Here is a 22,184-nt window from a genome sequence, read left to right as displayed (position 1 = left end):
AAAGTACAAATGTAATATACCACCATGTCAACAGTGGAATAAATAGCTAAACATTCTTAAGGATAATGTGAGAAGTATAATTTATACATTAATGCCTCTACCTTCACCCACCCTTGCTTACTTGGTAAAATTATCAAAGCAATAGAGCATTACAGCAAGAAAAGTGGAATATTGATTTTCTAATAATTCCTAAGCATTATGCAACAAAAAAATCTATTTTTTATTTGGACCAGAAAGTACTGTAAGTAAAAGGAAATGGAAATAGCATGAAACAAAGAAATAAATCCTATCCTGAGCATCCACTTTAGGTGAAACGCTAGAGCCATTTATCAGCAATAGTGATTTGTTAGATAGAACCACTTTTTCTCCATCTTGATGGAGACCTTTTTCTTACATAATTTTCATTACCTTAAAAATACATTTGTTGAAGAGTTGCCAAAAAGAGGGGGAGGGGGAAGCAACACTTTTACTATAAGTACACAACTATATTTAAGTACTGTTCAGGCTGTATATCAAGCAAACAAAAGCACACAAATCCAAACTCATGATTAATTTTAGCCTGTCCTGTTACAACAGTGTTTCACAGTTAGCTAATGTGCCATATATGGTAAGTTTGCAGTGTTGCTGTAGTTGTATTGGTCCCAGGATATTAGAGAGACAAGGGCGGTGATGCAATACCTTTCACTGGAGCAAATTCTGTTAGTGAAAGAGAAAAAAAAAAATCTTCTCTTTCACCAACAGAAGTTGGTCTTAAAGGATACTACCTGACCTACCTTGTGTTTGATATATGGAAAGTAACATTATGGTCTAACCTCAGACTAATGAATGCAGTTTACAATGAGACAAGTTAGGGAGGCTATTGGCAGCCAGTAAAGGATGGAGTTTGTGCTTCTTGGCCTCTCTCAGTTAGTATCGCCCCAACCAGGCCACAGGTTACGCGACACTGTGGAAAATCTCCACAAGGCACGTGAGGCTAAACATAGGGTTATGCTTCCCAGGGAAAGACTGGCTGAATATGAAAAGGTTAGACCAAAAGGGGGAAGGGAAAAAAGGGGGGCTTTCAATGGTCAGTATTAGACCTATTTAAAGCACCATAAAACATAGGGTTATGCTTCCCAGGGAAAGACTGACTGAATATGAAAAGGTTAGACCAAAAGGGGAAAGGAAAAAAATGGGGGGTTTTCAATGGTCGGTATTACACCTACTTAAAGCACCATAAAACAAAACGGTGCCAATACCAGCTGGATCCTACTTCCAAAAGGAAGAGAAAACAGAGGGAGCAGGGAGAGTAATGTAAGCAATATACCTGTGTAAAGAGAGGAGGGTCTGTCCTCAACCCAAACAGGTTGCACACTGCCAACACAAAACGGGGAGAAGAAAGAGGTATGGGTCTAAGAATGTCTGTGGGACCAAAGAAAAGCCCCAGTTCAGTGACAAGCAGGCAGGATGGAGAAAAGTAAACTCCATTAAGAGACAGCTGAAGAACTGGGCTCAAAGCCCAAACCAGAGCAGATGCACCAATGAAGCTGAGATCCCAGCACAACAGAAAGGGAAGATGAAAAAAGGGGCCGCGAGATGAAAAAAGTACAAGCTGCCTTAAGTGTACAGATACAACTGTATAAATGATTTTTGGAACAAGTAATTTTTCAATAAAAATTGACTTAATATTTCCTGCGTTCCCTGCTAGAAGCTTTATCTTTTCATAAATCAGCAGAGCCAAAATGGATAGGCTACTTCAAGCAGTTTCCCACTAGGAGTGTGAGGGGGGGGTACAGCCCCTAGTGTCCAGGCATAATGTCGACAGGACCCTTGGCTCCAGTGCCTAGTGCTGGCAATCAGCTATGGCTCAGTCCTCCAGTCAAGTCACAAAGTTCAAACCCCTTCTGGGGCATCATGAGCCAGTCCAAATGAATCTGCCTAGGTCTCCTGTCTCCTTGGGCTCCTGAAGTCTTCTCCTTGTAAAACCTTGTCTCAGGGCTTCCCCAGCAGAAGTCTGTGCTGCCATTATATCTGTCTGTTACTCTAATTCTGGGTTTCTCTCAGCCAGAGAGACCTGTCTCCTCTGCAGTCTCTCCCACAACTTAGCACCTCCACATATTATGGCTTAGATCTGCCCCCCTGGCCAGGAGCCAATTAGCTACTCACCTCCCAGATGCAGTGCATTCACTAGCCTTGCAGATGATGGGGTTAAACCTGTTCACAAGGTTGCATCAAGGATAGTCAGTAAGAATGAGTATCACATAAATGTGTGTGTACCATGGGAGATGGCCTTCCTGTGTGACCATAGTCACGCAATGTTTTTGTGCCTAAATTTCCTACCTGTAAAATGGGAATGATAGCACTTCCCTACCTCACAGAGGTATTGTGAAGATAAATACATTGAAGATTGTAAGATGTTCAGATAACAGAATAATGGGGGGCCTAACAGACAGATGAGGCAGGTGACATATTGACGACATCTGGTTACATTTCATATCAAAAGAATGCATATGAAACAGACACTACACTGCAGAACCCGAGCAACCCCCAAAAATATGAAAGGGAGCAGTGCAAATTTCAATGCAATAAAGCTGAACCTCCTGCCATGTGGCCTTGAATCAGAGAGGAGCCAGCTAGAAAATCCAATCTGTAGGGCAGAAGCAGCCAGAGCAAGGACCTTCAATCATTCAGAGAACTTTCTACAGTTTTCACTGGACTTTCTCTACTCTGTGCTGATTGGCCGTTTTCTCCAACCCTCTCCCTCCCTTTTACTCAGTCTCCTCATCCCAGTTTCACTCCACCCCATCCCCTTTTTCCTTTTGTTTAGTTTATCCTCTAGTCTAAATGAACAATCAAATAAAACAGTGGAACTCACATGATGTTTGCTGCCAGCACACTGTTCATTCTGCTATGCCTGTCTTATCTATTTTAGATTGTAAGATCTTTGGGTCCCTATCCAAAAAACAGATTTCTTTTGTAGCATGCCACCCAGGTCACCAACTTCAGGCAATTCCAGACTAAGGCTTCAGAAAGCACACTCCAGAGTCCCAGAGAACTCACAAAGAACACACTGCCTGCCTGCCAGCCACCCATTATTTTACAACAAGGAAATCCAGCTCCCCGTCAGCTGTAGTAGTGCAGCTTAGGGAGTGTGGTGATGCCTCTGGCAGGCCAGTCGCAACCCATTTAGACTTTATAGATTATCCCCAACATCTTAAACTCCAGCCAGCAATCTACCATGTCTGGTTGCAGCAGTGCTGATCATCAAGTTCCAACTCCTCTGTCACTACCATTGTAGGAAGGAGTCGCTTACAGAAGATTATAACTGAAGCTCAGTAGTATATTCAACTGCAGACTTCCCACATTAGCACATTAATTTCAGTACTTTCACACCAAGCAAGCACACCAAATCAATGACTCAAAGCCTCAGAGATCATGGAACTTGGGACAAAAGAAAGTTTGCTCATTGCTCATTGGAATTGGCATCTCCCAGCCAAGATATGGATAACATCCTGGGTTTAAAAACATCCAGCCCAAAGCTGGTAGATTCCTGGTAATTAAGTCAGGAAAAATTAGCTTTATTTCCACAGACCTAGGGCCCTAGCTAGTATATTTAAAAAGTAGTTAGACAGACACATAGTCCCAAAGGGAATCATCCCAGAAATGTAGGCAAAAGCTCTAACTTCCCCTCCCTTATCCAAAAAACAGATTTTGTCAGGACCTTTGCTGCCTGGCCATGCAATTGCCAAAGCTCAATTCTCTTACATGCTGGATTTCTTGGAAAATTGAGAAATATAAAGGCTGTAAAAACCATACTTAACTGAATGATCTCTTTGGGATTTGGGCAATAACGTTTCTAGTATTTACAGTATGATAGACTGTCTATGTCTGTATGTTTTTCTAGCCAACTTCTTCCTTTGTTGTCCTTTTAACCAGAGATAATCTCCCCTTAAAACTATAGCTAATTCAGAGGTTAAAAAATAATAAAGTAAATTTGAATATTCTGAATGGTTGCTAGGAGAATATGGAAAAGTGAAAACATTTTTTCCTACAGAAAGGTGTTTGAGTTTGGTTTTGTTATTTAAAATTTGATTTTTATTTAAGGAAAAACTGATTTCCAACATAAAAATCTCTATTAAGATCACTACCATTTGCCAGAGTATTAATATACAAAACCAAGAACTTTCTATTTTCAAGCACATATGCAAGAACACCACTCATGTATTTTATTACATATATATATATATATATATATATATATATATATATATATATATATATACACACACACACACACACACACACATACACATACACACACACACAAACATACAGAGAGAGAGAGAGAGCGCGCGACTAATCCTGCACCACTGAGATAAATGGACTTTTGCTATTCACTTCAATAGGAGCAGGAATGTCACCATAATGAGTGAAAAGCACACAGACACTTAAAGATAGCAAGTCTTGGATTTTTTAGGGGGAGGGGGTTTCCTCCAATGTACACCATGGAAAGATTGTATAGTTATCTTCTAAGGGGTAAGAGGAGAAGAGTATTAATCTAGTGCTTTTACTCAGAACATTTCAGGAATATCTTTAAAAAGATCACGATCACACACACACACACACACACACACACACACACACACACTTTTAAAGAGAAGCCAGCTAAAATTAGAATCTAACCATATTCTTTTGTAATCTTGGCTGTTAATACCTACTGCCATATTTATCAAGTGTCTGACAGCATAAATGGAGAGAAAAATTGAGCTACTGCAGCCATAAAATGTGACATTTTTAATATCAGTATTCAGCATAAAACTTTTTCCAGTGAAAAATCTTATCCAAAGCACAAAGTTAAACCCTTTCTGCAAATCTGTAATCCTCCAAGTTCATAATATTTCAGATAAATTAGTTCAACCAAAATTAACTATCTAATGAAAACTGTTTCCAGATTTCAAAACATACAACACATTTAAAATAAATGAGCCCTGAAATTATTCAATTATGCAAATATTTCAGAGCATTTAATTTTTCCTTTTAATAAGTGCGTATCTTCAGGGAATTTGTATTTTCAAGTATAGATTAAAATTCTACCTTATATATATAAAAAAGGAACTAATTTAAGTTTCCACGTACATGGTCTCTCATTTATTCCAAAATATATCAAACAAAGCTTTTTAACTACAACAAGTTTTATAATAGGTTTTAAAAAAAAATCCTCTAGTGTCCAACTTCAAAAGCAATCAAGTAATTTGTGAACAGTCATCCCCATTTATCAAACTTTCATTGCATTGCTTGCCAACTTTTAGCAGATTTTCCATGACCCTTAATCTACCGGTAGTTAAATAGCACCTCACTCTGTGAGAAGCCCCACTCTACTGAGTAAGGGTGTGAGTATTTGCCCCTTTATACCATTTCGGACATACACTTTTAGTCCTAGAATAAGATTGGTTAAAGAATCTTTTCTTAAGCTAAAGTGCTTGTGCCTCAAAAATAGCACTAAAGAATTCCTCTTGTCTAGGTTATCATCCATTATTGTAATACCTAGCAGACTTACTAGGACAGGGATCTAGCCACTGTATACATATATATTAAGCAATTACAGTCTTACAGGCTAAAAAAGATATAAGTGAGAGATGATTGAGTGAGAGGAGGGAGGATGGAGTTAACAATAACAGGAATTTTTAGCAGAGATAGCTGCATACACAATTCAAAAACATAGTAAACTAATCGCTCACAACCTCTCCAGCCATTATCAGATGGCAGTGTTCTGTATGCATTGTGGCAGATTTAAATGCGACATATTTAATTAATTTGATTTAAAATATATTTTAAGATACATTATGGAATAGGCAAGTGTATTTACAAAACATTAAAAGTAAAACCTATAACAATAAAAAAAAAAATACAGGAAAAGCCAGAAGGCCACAATATCCCACTTTTCCAATATATACTTTGAAGTGTTTGTTCATGGAGAAGGATGATGCACTAGATCTTTCTTTCTTTCTTTTTTTTGGGTGGGGGGGGGGAGGGAGGGTGTTGGGTTCCCACATCTGTTGCACTGGGGTGTGCCCTGAAACAATTTCTTTCCTTGCCAAGAGACAAATCGGACTGTTTCTAAATTCACACTCAAGATCATTTTCTCTCCCTTTCCCTCAGGTTTATGAGATTTATGAGATTTATCAGCACTAGGATTCAGAGAAGCAGATATATTTGGTTTACTTAGGTGTTTCTCCTTTCTTTTTACAGCCAGAAATTACCCTCTACTCCAAGATATTTTTCTTGAATGGTGACAGCTAATTTAGAATCCATCATTTTTTATGTAGAGTTGGGAATTTCGTTTTACAATGTGCATTACTTTGCACTTATCAACATTGAATTTCATCTGCCATTTTGTTGCCCCGTCACCCAGTTTTGAGAAATCTCTTGGTGATTCTCCACAATCCGCTTTGGACTTAACTATCTTGAGTAGTTTTGTATCATCTGCAAATTTTGCCACCTCACTGTTTACCCCTTTTTCTAGATCATTTATGAATATGTTGAACAGCACTGGTCCTAGTACAGATCCCTCAGGAACACCACTATTTACCTCTCTCCATTCTGAAAACTGACTATTTAATTCCTACCCCTTTGTTTCCTGTCTATTAACTTGTTCCTGATGCATCAGTGGACCTTCCCTCTTATTGCATTACTGCTTACATTGCTTAGGAGCCTTTGGTGAGGGATCTTGTCAAAAGCTTTCTGAAAGTTCAAGTACATTATAGCCACTGGATCACTCTTGTCCACATACTTGTTGACCCCCTCAAAGAATTCTAATAGATTGGTGAGGCACGATTTTCTTTTACAAAAACCGTGTTGACTCTTCCCCAACAAATCATGTTCATCTCGGTGTCTGATAATTCTGTTCTTTATTATAATTTCAACCAATTTTCCTGGTACTGAAGTTAGGCTTACCGGCCTGTAAGTGCCATGATCGCCTCTGAAGCCTTTTTAAAAGTTGGGGACACATTAGCTATCCTCCAGTTCAGGTACAGAAGCTGATTTAAGTGACAAGTTACATATCACAATCAGTAGTTCTGCAATTTCATATCTGAATTCCTTCAGAACTCTTAGATGAATACCATCTGGTCTTGGTGACCTATTACTGTTTCATTTATAAATTTGTCCCAAAACCTCCTCTATCAGTATCTCACTCTGGGCCAGTTCCTCAGATTTGTCACCTAAAAAGAATGTCTCAAGTGTGCAAATCTCCTTTACAGCCTCTACAGTGAGGACTGATGCAAAGAATTCATTTAGCTTCTCTGCAATGGCCTTATCTTCCTTGAGTGCTCCTTTAACACTTCAATCATCCAGTAGCCCCACTGATTGTTTGGCAGGCTTCCTGCTTCTGATGTACTTAAAAAAAAAAAAAATTGCGGTTAGTTTTTGAGTCTTTATCTAGTTTCTCTTCAAATTCTCTTTTGGTCTGCCTAATTATATTTTTACACTTGACTTTCTATAGTTTATGATAAATCCTATCGCAGAAAATAGAAAGTAAGGATGTCTTTTTGCCTCTAACTACTTCTTTTACTTTGTGGTTTAGCCATGGTGGCATTTTTTGGTCCTCTTACTATGTTTAACATAATTCACCATTCCCTCAGCTAGCAGTGGGCATAATGCTGCATGTTCCAATAGCTCAATTTTGTTATCCTTTTCACAACTGTAGTACTTTATTTCCAAAGGATATATATAATATGCCACTTCAGTAACTTTTCCAATAGTATTTCCAATAGTGTACATACTCTACCAATTGATGATATGGAAAGGTCAATTTTTTGGCATCCTATTAACAAAGAAGATCTTTTTAGTTATATTTTCAATTGTGAAAGGTCATGTTAGTTCTGAGTAATTATAGTACTACGTATAAACTTCACATAACTGTTCCATGTGGCACCTCTTTCCATAAAGTAAACATTTATGTGGGGTATTGGGGGGGGCGGGGGGAGGATGAGACATGAATGAAGGATAAGCAGTAAATCTAGATCCCATAGTAATTGAATAAACCATAGTTACGTTACATTCTGAAGGTATTGTCACTGAGATTCCAGAGCAGTCTTCCACTGTTTATGAGTAACATCTCACAACACCTTTGTGACTCAATTAAATATTTTTTTAAACTAATATGGATTCTGATGCAAAGAGAAGCTAAGTGATTTGCCCACAGTCACATAGGACTGAGTGGTCATTTCAATAGGACTTTAACCCAATCAGGAGCATTGTTAATGTTACCATTGACACTACAAGTGACAGACGCATTTTAATTGACTCCGTAAGCAACTATATTGTACTCCTGACTCGCTTTGTTTTTTAGCATGGAATGACAGCTCTAAATTACTGACTGACCAGTATTTCCTTGCAATATTAACATTTAAATATAACCTACTAAATAAAACTTGATCATTGCAAAATTCAGTAGCAATGTATCTTCAAACAAGTAATTATAAAAAAAATAAGAAAACTATCATTTAATTACCTTTTCAAGTGTTTTACTCACCTCATCTAAGTCTTTGATATAAACTATTTTTTCCTCAATGCCAATAGGCATTGGTTCACTATGGGGGATCTTTACTTCTTCATACATTTTGTTGTTTTCTCTCTGGATTGCCTCCGGTAGAAGCATCTGTAACAATTTGGGGAAAAAAAAAAAAAAAGTTACTGGAAGAAAGAAAAAATGGCATGAAAATATGCTAGAAATAATTGAGTGACCAATGATTTCTCTCTTATCCTCACATATACATAGTTAACAACTAATGTGACTGAACTTGAAGTTAAATTAATCCCTATATGTCTATTAATTGTACAGGTGGCAACAGAATCAAAAAATGGGGGGGGAGGGGAGAACAGGCATTTTACTATCCAGAGGTTGGTTCATAAAACGGAGAGGAATTAGACAATACTAGTTTCCTATTAAAAATGATAGGTCTAATTAAATTTAAAGCGAAAGTTATTAAAATCCTGGATTTTTCAGGAAGTATACATTTTGTTAGAATCAATTCAACAGCTTCTGAAAAGCAATCAAGGAAGAAAAAAAATATATTTAATGACTTAAGTCTCCATGGAAGTGAAAACCAACCCATCAGGAGAAAGATTTTTGTCTAAGTAAAAATAAAATGTTTGAAAATACTCAACCATCTGCAGAAGCAAAATTTGGTACAGTGCTTCAATTAGTAGTAAAACCTCTGAGGGAACAAAAGAAACCCAGCTGCATATTATTTACTAGGATAAATGCATTGTTCAGAAAAGGTCAGATACCAAAGGTGTACCTTTGCACCTCCAATGAATGCTGATGTTCTCATAGCTTCAGCCTGGGAATCATAAACATGTGGATAATAAATTTTTTCAAAGTCCATCTCTCTCTGCCTGCCTAGGACCGGCACACTTCGAGCATTCAGAAGTGATTGTTCTCTGTAAGGAGAAAAATAACTGAAGTAATTCTGCCAATCACAGACCTACCTTGCCAAAAAAACAACAACAGAAAACAAATACAGTATGTTAATATCATAGTAACAGAATGTTCTTATTGATGTTTTTGTTCTTCTCACTCCCAGGTACATAATGTGTATCAAAATTTATGGTTCTCCATATTTAAAATTCCAACTGCTGTTTTTCTCAATACCAAATGCAATGCCTGATTTGCTTGCCTTCCCTCCCCCAACTCCACTTTTACATGACAACATGGAAAACAATACCCATTAATCTGGTGGTGGGGAGGGAGTTTTGATACATTTGGTATAGACTTCATAAATCTTAAACTAGTGGTGTGTGCACAGCACTCAGGAAGATGGCTTACCTCCCTAATCTACATCTCTAACCTATGTGGATGAGACCAAGAAGATTCTAATTAAGCAGATGACTGCTTTCTTATCCCAGAAAATTAGGTTTCATACAAAAAAAATTCTAGACTCGTAATAAAACGTTACTTGAAGTCAGAATCATCTAATCGCCAAAGGTGAACTAAAAGAAAATAAATGATTATGATACATTAAAGTTGCAATTACAGCACAAGCATTTTTAAACTTTTGGCGTTTATTACCTTTGCATCCGCAGCTCCTTGGGATCAAAGCACATTAGTCCTTCTCCAAAACTTTCTCCGTCTTCCCCAGCTCGTTTTTCTCGTCTGGCAATTCGTTTTTCTTCCCGACGATATTGTTTCATTAACAGCTTTTCTTGTTCAGATTGAATTGTGACTTGACAACCATAATTGGGTTTAGTGTTGTCACCTGAAAGCTTTTTACACTGTTCTGCAACATGGAAACAGATATGGCTCTCTGTGAACATTAGAGATGGACTTATTTTTCTACATGATTTTAAAAGGTTGTTTATTTTTTTAAAATATAACAAGTTGTGACAGCTTACTAATGCCTAAATTGTCTAGCATTATTTAGATTGCAAATGTGCTACGTTCTTTCAAAACACATGGAAAGACACAGCCCATGCCCCAGAGAGAAAAGAATTTAAATGTTATTATTAGGAAAATATTATGCTTCACTTCATGCCCTCAACTTCTTCATTCAACAGCACTTGGGGCCAAATTGTGAAACACCTAGCGTGATGGTGAACAGGTGTACAGGGTTAGAAATTAGTCCCTTGTTACCCTAAGACATAAACCCACGCCATCGGAGTGAGCAAGATCCACAAAATTGCTACTAACTCCTCCCCCACAACCCAGTGCCCAAGGTGGGCACAACGGGATGGAAACTGGTTGGTGCCTTTGTCTGCCCCTCCCCAATGTACAGCCAATGTACCTGCTATAGAAAATGGATGCTCTACTAGGTTACAGACCCAACACAATGTATTACTTCCCTAAGCAGTCTGTGTCTGCGAGCACGGGGGTTGGGTAATTCTGGCTCTGCAGAAAATTATTCAGCTTCAACAACTAAACCCAGAAGTTAAATTCTGATTGCTGGGCTAAAAGTTTTACAGCACATACCTTCCACCTACACTGACATCCAAAAGACTAAGCCCCCACTTCTCTCAATATCTATATTGGACAAAGTCTGAATGTTATGATTCATTAAAGAGAAACTGTCAAGATGCACACATTATATTAATCACCTCTCAATCTCTTACTGTTGTAATCCTCATCCTTCCTGTACCTATTGCCATCCCTCACTGTATTAATTCAGACTGAACTCAGTCCAGGTTGTCTGGCTGGCCCATCGAAGGACTGCTACGAACGGAGACCAGGCTGGTGTAAGATCTGCTGCTGTCTCTGGACCGAGAGGAATGGCAGTGCCGGGATCTACAATGGCCACGGGACCAAGATCTCGACGTGAAGGACCGGTACCAACGGTAATAGCTACTCCATGAACGGCCTCGACGGGCGGGCCTGCGATGGCGAGACACCAGCGATCGACGCCCAGGGCTGCGATGTCTTGGCAGAGACTTGGAGCAGGAGTCCGGGCAGGAATGGCATCGATGACCATGCCATGACCAACTGCGGTACCCACTCTGAGATGAGATGCTGTCCCGTCGATATTCGCTTCTTGAGGACAAGCGGTGCCGCGAGTCCCAGCCGGACAGCACCCAGCCAGACAGTCTGGTCGAGGGCGATCCACCTGGACTCTGCCCCGAACGGTCGCTGGGTGGTGATTGGCGTCGGGAACGTTACCTCGACCGAAACTGGTACCAGGCCGGAGGCGACTGTGGAGGGCCAACATCGGCAGCGCTCCAGGCACCGGCATGGACATGACATCCCGGGCCACCTGGAGGGCTTCAGGCATGGATGGCATCCGGACAGCCAGAGAGGCCTGTCCCGAAGAGGCCAGGTTACTCCGCTCAACTTGAGTTAGAGGCCTGGGGCCCAGTGGGGATCGAGGACTGCCCGACATGGGCCTAGCCTCTGTCCCAGACTTCCCTCGGTGACACTGAAGAGGGAGTCTCTTCCTGGCCTTTTTGGCGTGCCCCATGGACAGGGAGCGGTGCCGGCTGGTCGATGGCACCAGAGGGTCGCCACGTACGGACACCGTGGTGCCGAGTACCGGTTCGGAGCAGCAGGTCGGGGTCAGCGCTGACTCCATCAGGATGGCCAGGAGCCTAATGTCCCATTCTCTTTTGGTCCGAGGCTTAAACGACTTGTAAATCTTCACCTTTCGCTGATATGGGGTTCTCCAGCACAAACAGTCTGCGTGCAAGTCACTTCTTGGCATAGAACACCTACAAGAGCCACACAACTTAAACCCTGGGGCGCCCGGGCTCACTGACTAAACTAACTACACAGCTAACTAACTACAGGTACTAAAGCTGAACGAACGAACAGTTCTGGGGACAAGCTGCAGCAAAGCTGGAGCAGAGCAGTTCCAACACACCTTCACTAGCAGCAAGAAGGAACTGAGGGTGTGGGGAGCGCGCAGCTCCCCTTATACCGCACCAGGCAGGGGCTCTCCCCCCCCGCCCATGGGTGCTGCTAGGGGAAAAACTTCCAGCACCGGTGCACAGGGCGAGCACGCGCACCTATTGTGGAATACACATGAGCAATCACTCGAAAAAGAACCTAACTTTAGGCACCCAGGTTTGAAAATGTTGGCCACAATCTATAAAACCTCCTCACTCTTATAAATTAGGTTAATATTATTATCCCCATTTAACAAATAGGGAAACTGATGCACAGAAAGGTGACGTGTCGTGCCCAAAGTCAAACAGCTGGTGAGTGGCAGAGCCAGGAATACAACTCAGGTCCCGTAGTTCAGTGTTTCCCAACCAGTGTGCCATCGGGCATGAACAGGCATGCTACAGAATATTTTGAAAAACTACGTGTGAGAATGAGAACAAAAAACCCCTTCCCTTGTATCTGAATTAGTGTCAGAGCCATATTGCATTCTGTACTTTTGCTATCCGGGACAAGGCCTCTTTCAAATATTATGCATGAGCCCCTGGAGCCGCCACCCGTCCCCCCCTCCCCCAGCCTGGAAGGGAAGTGGGGATCCCGCTGCAGCCCCCCAGGGTTGGGAGAGGGGAAGAACCCCAGGAGGAGAAGTAGAGGTCAGTGGTGTGATGGGGGCTGAACGGCGGAGGTGGGGGCTGGATGTCACTTTCTCCACTGAGCATGCTTTTTTCCAGAGTTCTTACACTGAGTTTTAATGTTTGTTAGTTTCCACTGTTGAAAATGTTAATTCTGGCACAAAAGACGGATTGTGATCTAACGTTAGCCGCTGTAATTGTTTTGATTTTAAACCCACTAGCCTCGTTCTGGATTGGCTCGTGAATATTCATGATTTCATATGGAGACAATATGGTGGTGTGCCTCAAAATAATTCAAGGTATCAAAGCGTGCCATGGCAGAGAAAAGGTTGTGAACCATTTTCCTAGGTCACAATCCAGTGCAATATCCACTATGCTATTCTGACAGAAAAATCAGACATGCACAGTTAAAATATATACTCATCTTGATTTAACACTATTACTCTTCTGTAAAGAAATGTTTTGGCATCAACAGATTTAATCAACAGTAATTATTTGGTATATCTGGACTGGAAAAATATCTATCCATGTAAGGTGTTTAGTGATCTAGAGATTGGATTTCATTTCTTTGATGATTGCTTTTTTAATACAGTAGTATAAATTTTTTGTCAATGTTCTACTAGAGTTGTTTTTATTTAAAATGTAACTTTCAAAAGGAAAATGATTTTAGGTAAGTTAGGTCTGAAATTATTACATACAATTACAATTCCTCATATCTCATATTTGCTTCCAACAATTTTTCCAATTTACAACTGACTCCTCAAATTTTAAATTCTGCAAATATAAAACTGTAGCCAACCTTTGAAAAACAGCATTTTGGTAAACTGGGGGCGGGACTAGGAATTCATCTGAGACTGAAATTCCCAGGATGCATTTGCAAAACCCAGAACATCCCACTCTTCAGTGTCACATTCCATTGCTGTACACTGTATTCATACTACACATAGCTGTGTTTCAATAGCAGATAAAGGAATTCTAATGTATACTGCAGACAAAAAACATTACTTTCCGAACACGATTGTGATGCCATATTTGTCCAGAGTGGCTCTCTACACCGAACAATGTTTAAAACTCTGTTATTTAATATAACATTTAAAACTGTAGACCACCCTTATGGGCCCTTCTCACATGTTCCACCTATTGCCGTTCTTCTCTCTGGGAAGATCTAGACGGTCCAGTCTGTAGATGTCTACTCCCAGCCCAGGTTGACAGACTCGGGCTCCCAGGGCTTCCACTACCATGCTAAAAATAGCTGTGTAGACAGCATATTGAAATTGAGGCTCAGGCTGAACCTTGGGCTCAGAACCCACTCACCTCCCTAAGCTTCAGAGCCTGAGCTCCAGCCCGAGCTGCAAAATCTACATAGCTATTTTTAGTGCAATAGGGCGAGTCCCGCAAGCCCGAGTCACTCAACCCAGACTGAGAGGCTTGCTGCCACAGGCTGTGCACACGTACCCTATGTGCCACCCACCCTATTGCCAAAAAATTCCTTCATATTTGCAATTAGTGTATTGGGAGACAATTAAATTAATTGGCACAAAATTATTTTCTGCACACTCAGGCTCCAAGCTAACTAGCAACCTAAAGACTGAACATTGAGGAAACACAGTATTCCCTCACCATTTGAGAGTCCCCATGGGTTACCAACTCCACCAGGCTGGCATACATTGTGACATAAATCCACTCTTCTCTAACTACCACCGCTCTGCAGTCTACTACTGTCAGCCATAAGTTTTACGGGCTAGCAAAACTTTCTATTTACGGTTTGTAAAACTGAAGACCACAAGCAATTTACTGCTGGATAATTTAATTGTGATGATCCTATTCATGGGTTTCCCATTCTAAAAAGAGGCGTGAAAACACCTTCTACAACTATTAGGTCACCTTGCCAAATCCTTCAGTTTAAACTTCTTGGAAGCTCCTGCCATACTGGGATCTCTGGATGGACACTTTGGGCACGTATTTATTAATATAATCTGCAGTACAGTCAAACAAGTACTGCTTCCTACTGTTGTAATTGACTTGGTAACAAGTGAACTTAAATAGATAGCGTGCAAGAAGCCCATGCATGAGCAGCTTCTCTCTCACCAATCTAACCATCAGCTGCTCCTGGTGGCCTGACAGACCTGCTGCATGTAGGTTTTGCAGGACAGTTAGTAGTGTCTCCATTGTTTGTACAGTTTATAATGCCTAGAGGGCCTTGGAAAAACCACTGTTTTCTTGGCAGACTGCTCTACTTTTTCTCCCCAACTGCGGTATCTTTTCCTGCTCCCAAGTCTTTAACCAGCAGATCACTAGGTGGGTTCTCAACTGAGCAGCACAGTCATTAACTTTATATTGTCGTGGGACCTGAAGGCCTCAAGCAGGTTAGGTCCCCGTTCTGCTATACACTGTGCGGACATATACAAAATGAACGTTTCCATTCCATGTAGTTTCCAATTAAAAAAAAGATATGACATAAAATGAGGGTGAGAAACAGGTGGGAAGATGGGGGAAAATAGGGTAACAAAAACAATAAGATGTTTTAGGACAGCATAGCAGTGTTCACAGTTCTTAGCCAATTAGTATCTGCAATCAAAGCGTGTCACCTGCTTAGCCTTTACCAGATGGCAATTTTCTGTACTCATTGCAATAGAGGTGAAAGGTGAGGAAGGATTTGAAGGAAGATAAATAACGTGGCGGCTTGGAACCTCCATACATTGGGGAACTTCTAGAGGAGTCGGCTGGCTCAGTCTCTTGCTTCTCTGTCATTTCTAGCATAATTGTCCCATGACAGTTTGGGTGGAGATAGTGTCATAGCCTGGATTATTGTCTTTCCTGAGTGCTCACACATTTTTTCTTTACCTTTTTTTTTTTAAGTGTATAACACTGATTTAAAATTAATTATTTATAATGCAAGGCAATGTACTTTATAAAAACAGATCCTTGTATGCCACGTTGACCTTTCTTCACATCTCATTCTTTTGAAAGGTGGCTATAATGCAAAGGTACTACTCTCCTGTGACTTGTATTTGAGCAATAGGAGCATGCGGTGAAAGCAAAACAGTAAGCTACATGAAGAATAACCAAACATGGATTCAGCTACATGACAATCTGGTGAAGAAGGAGCAACACAATGTCTATGGTAAAAAAATGAGCAATGGAGAGTTAAAAAAAATATATATTTTTTTTTTAAATTCAGACTTAGAGGCAAGCAAATCATGCTCCCTTCTTCAATTATGCATATAGTGAAAACTTTTTAATAAAGAAATCTTGTTTGATTCATCTAATCAGGCAGTTATTCAAAAACGCTGGCTTCTATCAGTTTTGAAAAAAATTCAATAGTTCCTTACCTTGTAGAGCCTGCAGCTTGTCATCATTTGGCCAGGACCGAGATCTCTCCACAATCACAGACCTATTCTGTAGGAGTTTCTCTATGAGTTCAAAGCCCTCAGGGCCTAACAGCTCGAATAACTAAGGAAAAAATAGAAAACAAAAAGATCATACCCCTAAAACATTTTTCCCCAAATTAGTACAAGAGTTTATAAACCAAGAGTCTATAATAATTTTGTCCTGGGTAATAGTGTATTTGTTGGAGATTTAAACAAAAGTAATTCTGCCCAAAACGGTTCACACCTAGAAGTGATGGATGAATACTATCAATTTTACAACAGAAAGCACTCACATTTTATGATGAGTGGCAATATAAAACCAAAGAGGGGAGAGAGGATTAGGAATTGTCCTGAACACAAAATTGCCCTACCTCTCCAAGGATAAATAGAGCCAATTTAAATTCACAGGTGAAAGAGGACACCTGATTCAAGAAACACTAAGGGCTACACCCTGCCACACTTGCACTAAGAAGTATCTTACACCACAGTTTGTCCAGTTTTCTTCAATGGGACAACGTGGAGTACTGTATTACTCTATGTGAGATAGGGTGGCAGATCTGGCCCTGATAGCGAATTAATGGTTAACCCCAGAGTTAAAAAAATTAAATTCTGACATTTTCATCTACAGTACTTCTCTCAATCTGTTCTTTTGATGCAATGATTTGGAGCAGCAACCTTCTGTCTGCATAGGTGACCAACCCCTCAGTTTGATGACCACACCCATGCACTATTTTAGGTGGGGTTAAAGCTTGAAAGACTTTTTAATCCATTTTTTATACAGGGTCCATTCACCACTATATCGCATCACCTGAGACTAACCGTCTACACTGCAATTAGACACGTGTGGATGGCCCATGCCTGCTGACTCACACTGGTGGGACTCGGGCTAAGGGGCTGTTTAATTGCAGACATTTGGGCTCGGGCTGCAACCTGAGCTCTGGGACCCTCCCACCTCACAGGGTCCTAGAACCCTGGCTCCAGCCCCAGCCCAAATGTCTACATGCGACTATGAAGCCCCTTAGCCCAAGCCCTGCAAGCTTGAGTCAGCTGGCATGGGCCTGCCATGGGTTTTTAATTTCAATATTGACATACTCCAAAAGAGTGGGTAAACTTGAGCACCAGGAAGTCCCAAAACACCCCTTGCATCAAGTACCCAGTCTCAAGTCTGAACGTTGACTTGGGGGACAGGAGCTGCAGTGATTACCTATGAAGATTTTCCTACTTGCAAGATACGAACATCACTCTCTACACAGGACAGAGATATTTTCTTGTACATTACACAGGCTTCTTTCATTACCATCATTAAGGTGGCTGCCCTACAAGACAGCAGAGTATGCCCCAATAATGCCTCAGAAACAGCACTAGAACTAAAGTTAAAGAAAATTTTATTTATTCAAAGTAAAATTGGCCAATTGTGAAAAAAATTGTCAGTCAAGTATAGGGTAAAGCTTAGAACCCTTTTGTTTTGCCGAAGTAGGGATCAGCGACCATTTTACTGTGTTGTTTCCCTCTGTGACATGACCTAGTTTACTGCACACAGCTTCGGTTCAATTCCTAGCTGCATAGGTTCACCCAATGTAGATTTGTGGAGCTAGTGCTGAAAGGGAAAAAACTTCATAACCACAAACTAATACTTTCTACTTTAAATAATAAATTATAAAAAAAAATTATAAAGTCTCTATCCCTTAAGGCATCAAACCATAACACATTTTCCTGCCTATATCTAATTTCAACACACCTACTCGCAACGTTGTTTTAAATCTTTCATCAACTTTTTTAAATTGCCAATACTTTTCCCATGATAGTTATGCTGTAAAATTAGATTCTGTCTGTCTTAAATTTCCTATTCACTAAAATAAGTCACAATGCTCATCTAAAGTAATGGCTATCACCTTCTCAACCCCATAAATTCCCCCAACTTTCCTACACAAATTCTTAACAATAGATACATAATTAAATGTGGCCTATTCATATTTAATTTGTGTATTAAATATTTCAGACAGGAAAGATAAGAATGAAATTCAAACACAAATTATGCTAAACATATTACTCAGCACACATTTTTCCCTATTTTGGGTCCAAAAGTCACAGCTGGGTGTCCTCCACTCAACTATGAGCTACCCTGTTGGTTGATACCATGCTGGACCAACAAACAAGGTGGGAGACAGCTGTCTGATTTCAAAGGGACCTAAATGGGGAGGAAGGAGAAAATAGATGTTTAGAATAATTCACACTACATACTGAATAAAATTTTTCTTCTTTCATATCAGCTGCTAGTCAGTAACCATCTCAATTTTGAAAAACAGCCCTCTGGCAACTGAGTAAAAATAATAAGAACCCTCCTCCTTCTCAGACTAGTGGGGAATGTGGGTGAAGTGTGTCTTCCATACATTCCCTGCTCCATCTATCTATATATAAAGAATAGCTCCAGTGCTTCTCACTTTTGTAAGCAGCAGCAAAGTGAAGTTGGCATGATTTGTGTCAGAGCCACTGCTGACCACAGACTGGAAAACAGTTATACTTATTGGAGTCTTGCCCGTTTCTGTTGCTTAGGGAAGCAAGGCTGCACTTCATGTTGGAAAAGTTCTCTCTACAACTTCAAGGGCTAGAAGCTTGCTTTATATAAGTTTGAAGTACGATAGCTTATGCTCCCTTCCTTGCCTCCACTATCCACTGAATGCTTCTTTCTTACTATCCTAGTGGGTTTTTCAAGCCCAATCTTCCATGAGACAATATAAGTTATTAAAAATGTAGTTTAGTAAAAGTGACAATAATATAGCTTGTACTCTCTTCGCTTCCTGCTAGCATAGCATGTACAAATGTGTATAAATCCATTGGATTTAGTAAAGGTCCAGAATTTTCAAAAGGTGTCAAACTTGTTTTCTATTTGTATGTAGCAGAATGAAACTGACATGTACTTCTATATTGTGCTCATTACCATACTAAGTGCTTTATAAAACAAATTTAGCAATCACCTCTTTTCCTCTTCTTCCAATTGTTTATTTTATTGTTGTGCAAAAATTTAGTTGTAGTGTTGAGTTTTACATTTTATTCTAAAGACAGTGAGAGTCATGGTAATTCTATTATCTTGGAGCAGGATGCTCCACAGCTCACTAGCTACTGAGAGAGCTTCTCTTACACATTAGTCTCCTTGTTGGAGTTGACAGTTCTATTCGTCCTGAAGAATGCAGCAGACAACAGAGACTGTGACTGAGAAAAGGGATTGACTAAGTAGCTTGGGCCAATTCCATGAAGGATGGGTTTAGAGATCAGGAATGAAATATTTGGTAAGTCAGTTTTTCAAAGTGAACATTTTATTCCCCATGCAAATGGAGGACCAGGATGATGTGCTCTTGGCAACTTATGTTCGTTAAAGGGCCAATCACTATATTCTACACCAACTGGAACATTTTTCAGGTTGGCACCAAACAGAATCGTGCTCAATCCTGGTCAAATTTAATGTAAATCACTGTTCAAGTGCTCCTCAAGGCACCAGGATAGCCTAGTGGTTGTATTGTTTGCATTTGAAATAAAGGAGATGGCGTTGAATGTCTTCTATATATTGCTGGCACGTGAGACCATAGCTTGTAATCTCCAGGAATGGCTTCATATAGAATCATAGACTTTAAGGTCAGAAGGGATCGTTATGATCATCTAGTCTGACCTCCTGCACAATGCAGGCCACAGAATCACACCCACTCACTCCTGTATAGCTGAAGAAAAAGGATTATGATGAAATTTCGTAGGCGAAGGCTCCAGTCACAAAGCAGTAGTTAATGGGAAGGATCAGAACTATCTTAGCATATGTTTACAAACCCTATCAGATCTCTAAAGCAGGAGAGTAGCATTCCAAAGTCAAAAGCAAAAAATGTCACAAAGTTCCAATAGTGTCAGTATGGATGTTTGCTTCTTGTTCGTAGAATGGCTATTCCATGTTCTTGCCTGAAACTTCAAATGGAAAAAGTCGAAGATACTGAGATGGTCCAAGTATCTCATTATTTCTACTATTGCTTTGTACCTTGGTTGTGTACTAACTTTTTGGACTTTGTTTTAATAGTAAAGTAAATGATTTGTGAAGAGTATCTTGGCTAACCTGTTTCAGCTTTTGGGGGAGATCATTAGAGAACAAGGACTATGAAGATTCTAAAATAAAGAGCCCCTCTCAAAATGCAATGAAAATAATTACTGATGAAGCCTTTTTAAGTGATTCACAAACATAATGTTGGACTTGGAATAAAAAAATCTCTTGAAAACCAATGTTTGAAGATGATAAAGAAAGAGTGACATTTTGAGGTCATGGTGCTCTCTATCTCCCCCACATGCAAAATAAAACTTAGTTATGAAACACACACACACACACACACACACACACACACACACACAGAATTATGATACTGAAACATACAGTTGAAGAATTTTTAAAGTGGCAAGATTTAGAGCTCTTTTAGCTATAATTTAGTCATTTATAATTCTGGATGGTGAATGAGTTTAGATGAGGTATCATTTAGGCAAAGGCCGCAGCCTAACTTTGCTTGGCACAAGTTCTGTTTTGCCAGTTGCTTCCTCTTACGCAGATTTGCTTGAACAATTCTACTGCTGACAGAACAAAGGTGATATGTTGTGTTAGAAGACTGAGTAAAAGGAAGAGCTAAATGGTATAATAAAATACACAACCAGTAATGCTAAAGTGCCTATAAATGGGGAAAAATAAGGGCAGGGTGACATGAAAACATAATGACGCAAAAGTGACACATGAACAGCAAAAAGTGTGTAAATTGAACCTTAAGGATGTTCATTGCACAGGTTATGCAACACAAATGCTGATTGCAGACAAGCTAATAAATATGTAATGTGGAAGTGCATAAGAATCCACATGAGGGGAGGGGGCAAATTGGAGAACTACTGGACCAGAAACTGGAAAAACGAAGGATCAGAGGCAGAGAGGACCATCATAAAGTACAGAACTTCCTTGTACCTTGGAATGCAGTAACTTGGGCCCCTACCTATTCTGTCTCATCTGTTACAAATGTATGTTCAGACACTAAGTGACAATTTTGTCTTAATTTTTTATAAATAAAGGTGAAAATTAAGCCTAAATTGAATGGAGTTATGACTCATTTTCCTTCTTACACTCCGAAGAAGCTCGTGACAGCAGGTTCCTCCTGCCTGGAAACAGGGAGTGTCCCAGTCTCCACTGAAAGAAAGGGGTAGTCTGGTCAAGAAAGGGAGTGATTTTTAATAATTCTTAATAAATCTTCTATTGTCCATGTTGATCTCAGTGATATCTTTAATGCAATATGGAAAAACCTGGATACATTTCTTGGGCCTGATCGAAAGCCCTCTGAAGTTAGATTCTTTCCATTTACTTCAATGGCATTTGGATCAGATCCAGAAAGCACCACGGCAGACAACAAAAAATCTGAGGCACTGCATATAAGACATAGTGACCAAAATAGAGATATTGAGGAGAAACATAGGGGATTTGCTGCATTAGAAAAGTCAACACCAAGTAGAACTTGCAGAAAAGAGAATACATAATTTATGACTTACTACTAAGGCTGTCAAGAGATTAAAAAAATTAATTGTGAGTAATCACACTGTTAAACAAGAATAGAATACCATTTATTTAAATATTTTTGGATGTTTTCTACATTTTCAAATATACTAATTTCAATTACAACACAGAATACAAAGTGTATAGTGCTCACTTTATATTTATTTTTGATTACAAATATTTGCACTGTAAAAAAAAATAGTATATTTCAATTCACCTAATACAAGTACTGTAGTTCAATCTCTTTACAATGAAAGTTGAACTTACAAATGTAGAATTAC

The 22,184-nt window shown here is 39.8% G+C and overlaps 1 protein-coding gene across 2 annotated transcripts in view; it reads right to left on the bottom strand.

Moving 5' to 3' along the window:
* ASCC3 (activating signal cointegrator 1 complex subunit 3) overlaps positions 1-22,184 on the bottom strand; it is a 508,554-nt gene that overhangs the window by 417,252 nt on the left and 69,118 nt on the right. For both annotated transcript variants that reach the window (XM_054023229.1, XM_054023231.1), the window contains exons 5-8: positions 16,311-16,431; positions 10,052-10,259; positions 9,282-9,423; positions 8,513-8,638 (exon numbers count right to left, since the gene is read on the bottom strand). In XM_054023229.1, the coding sequence (XP_053879204.1) occupies positions 8,513-8,638; positions 9,282-9,423; positions 10,052-10,259; positions 16,311-16,431 (597 nt within the window). The remainder of the gene's footprint in view (positions 1-8,512; positions 8,639-9,281; positions 9,424-10,051; positions 10,260-16,310; positions 16,432-22,184) is intronic.

The sequence above is a fragment of the Malaclemys terrapin genome, chromosome 3, assembly GCF_027887155.1.
Source record: "Malaclemys terrapin pileata isolate rMalTer1 chromosome 3, rMalTer1.hap1, whole genome shotgun sequence".
Taxonomy (NCBI): Eukaryota; Metazoa; Chordata; order Testudines; family Emydidae; genus Malaclemys; species Malaclemys terrapin.
This window is presented reverse-complemented; position numbering and strand designations above follow the sequence as displayed.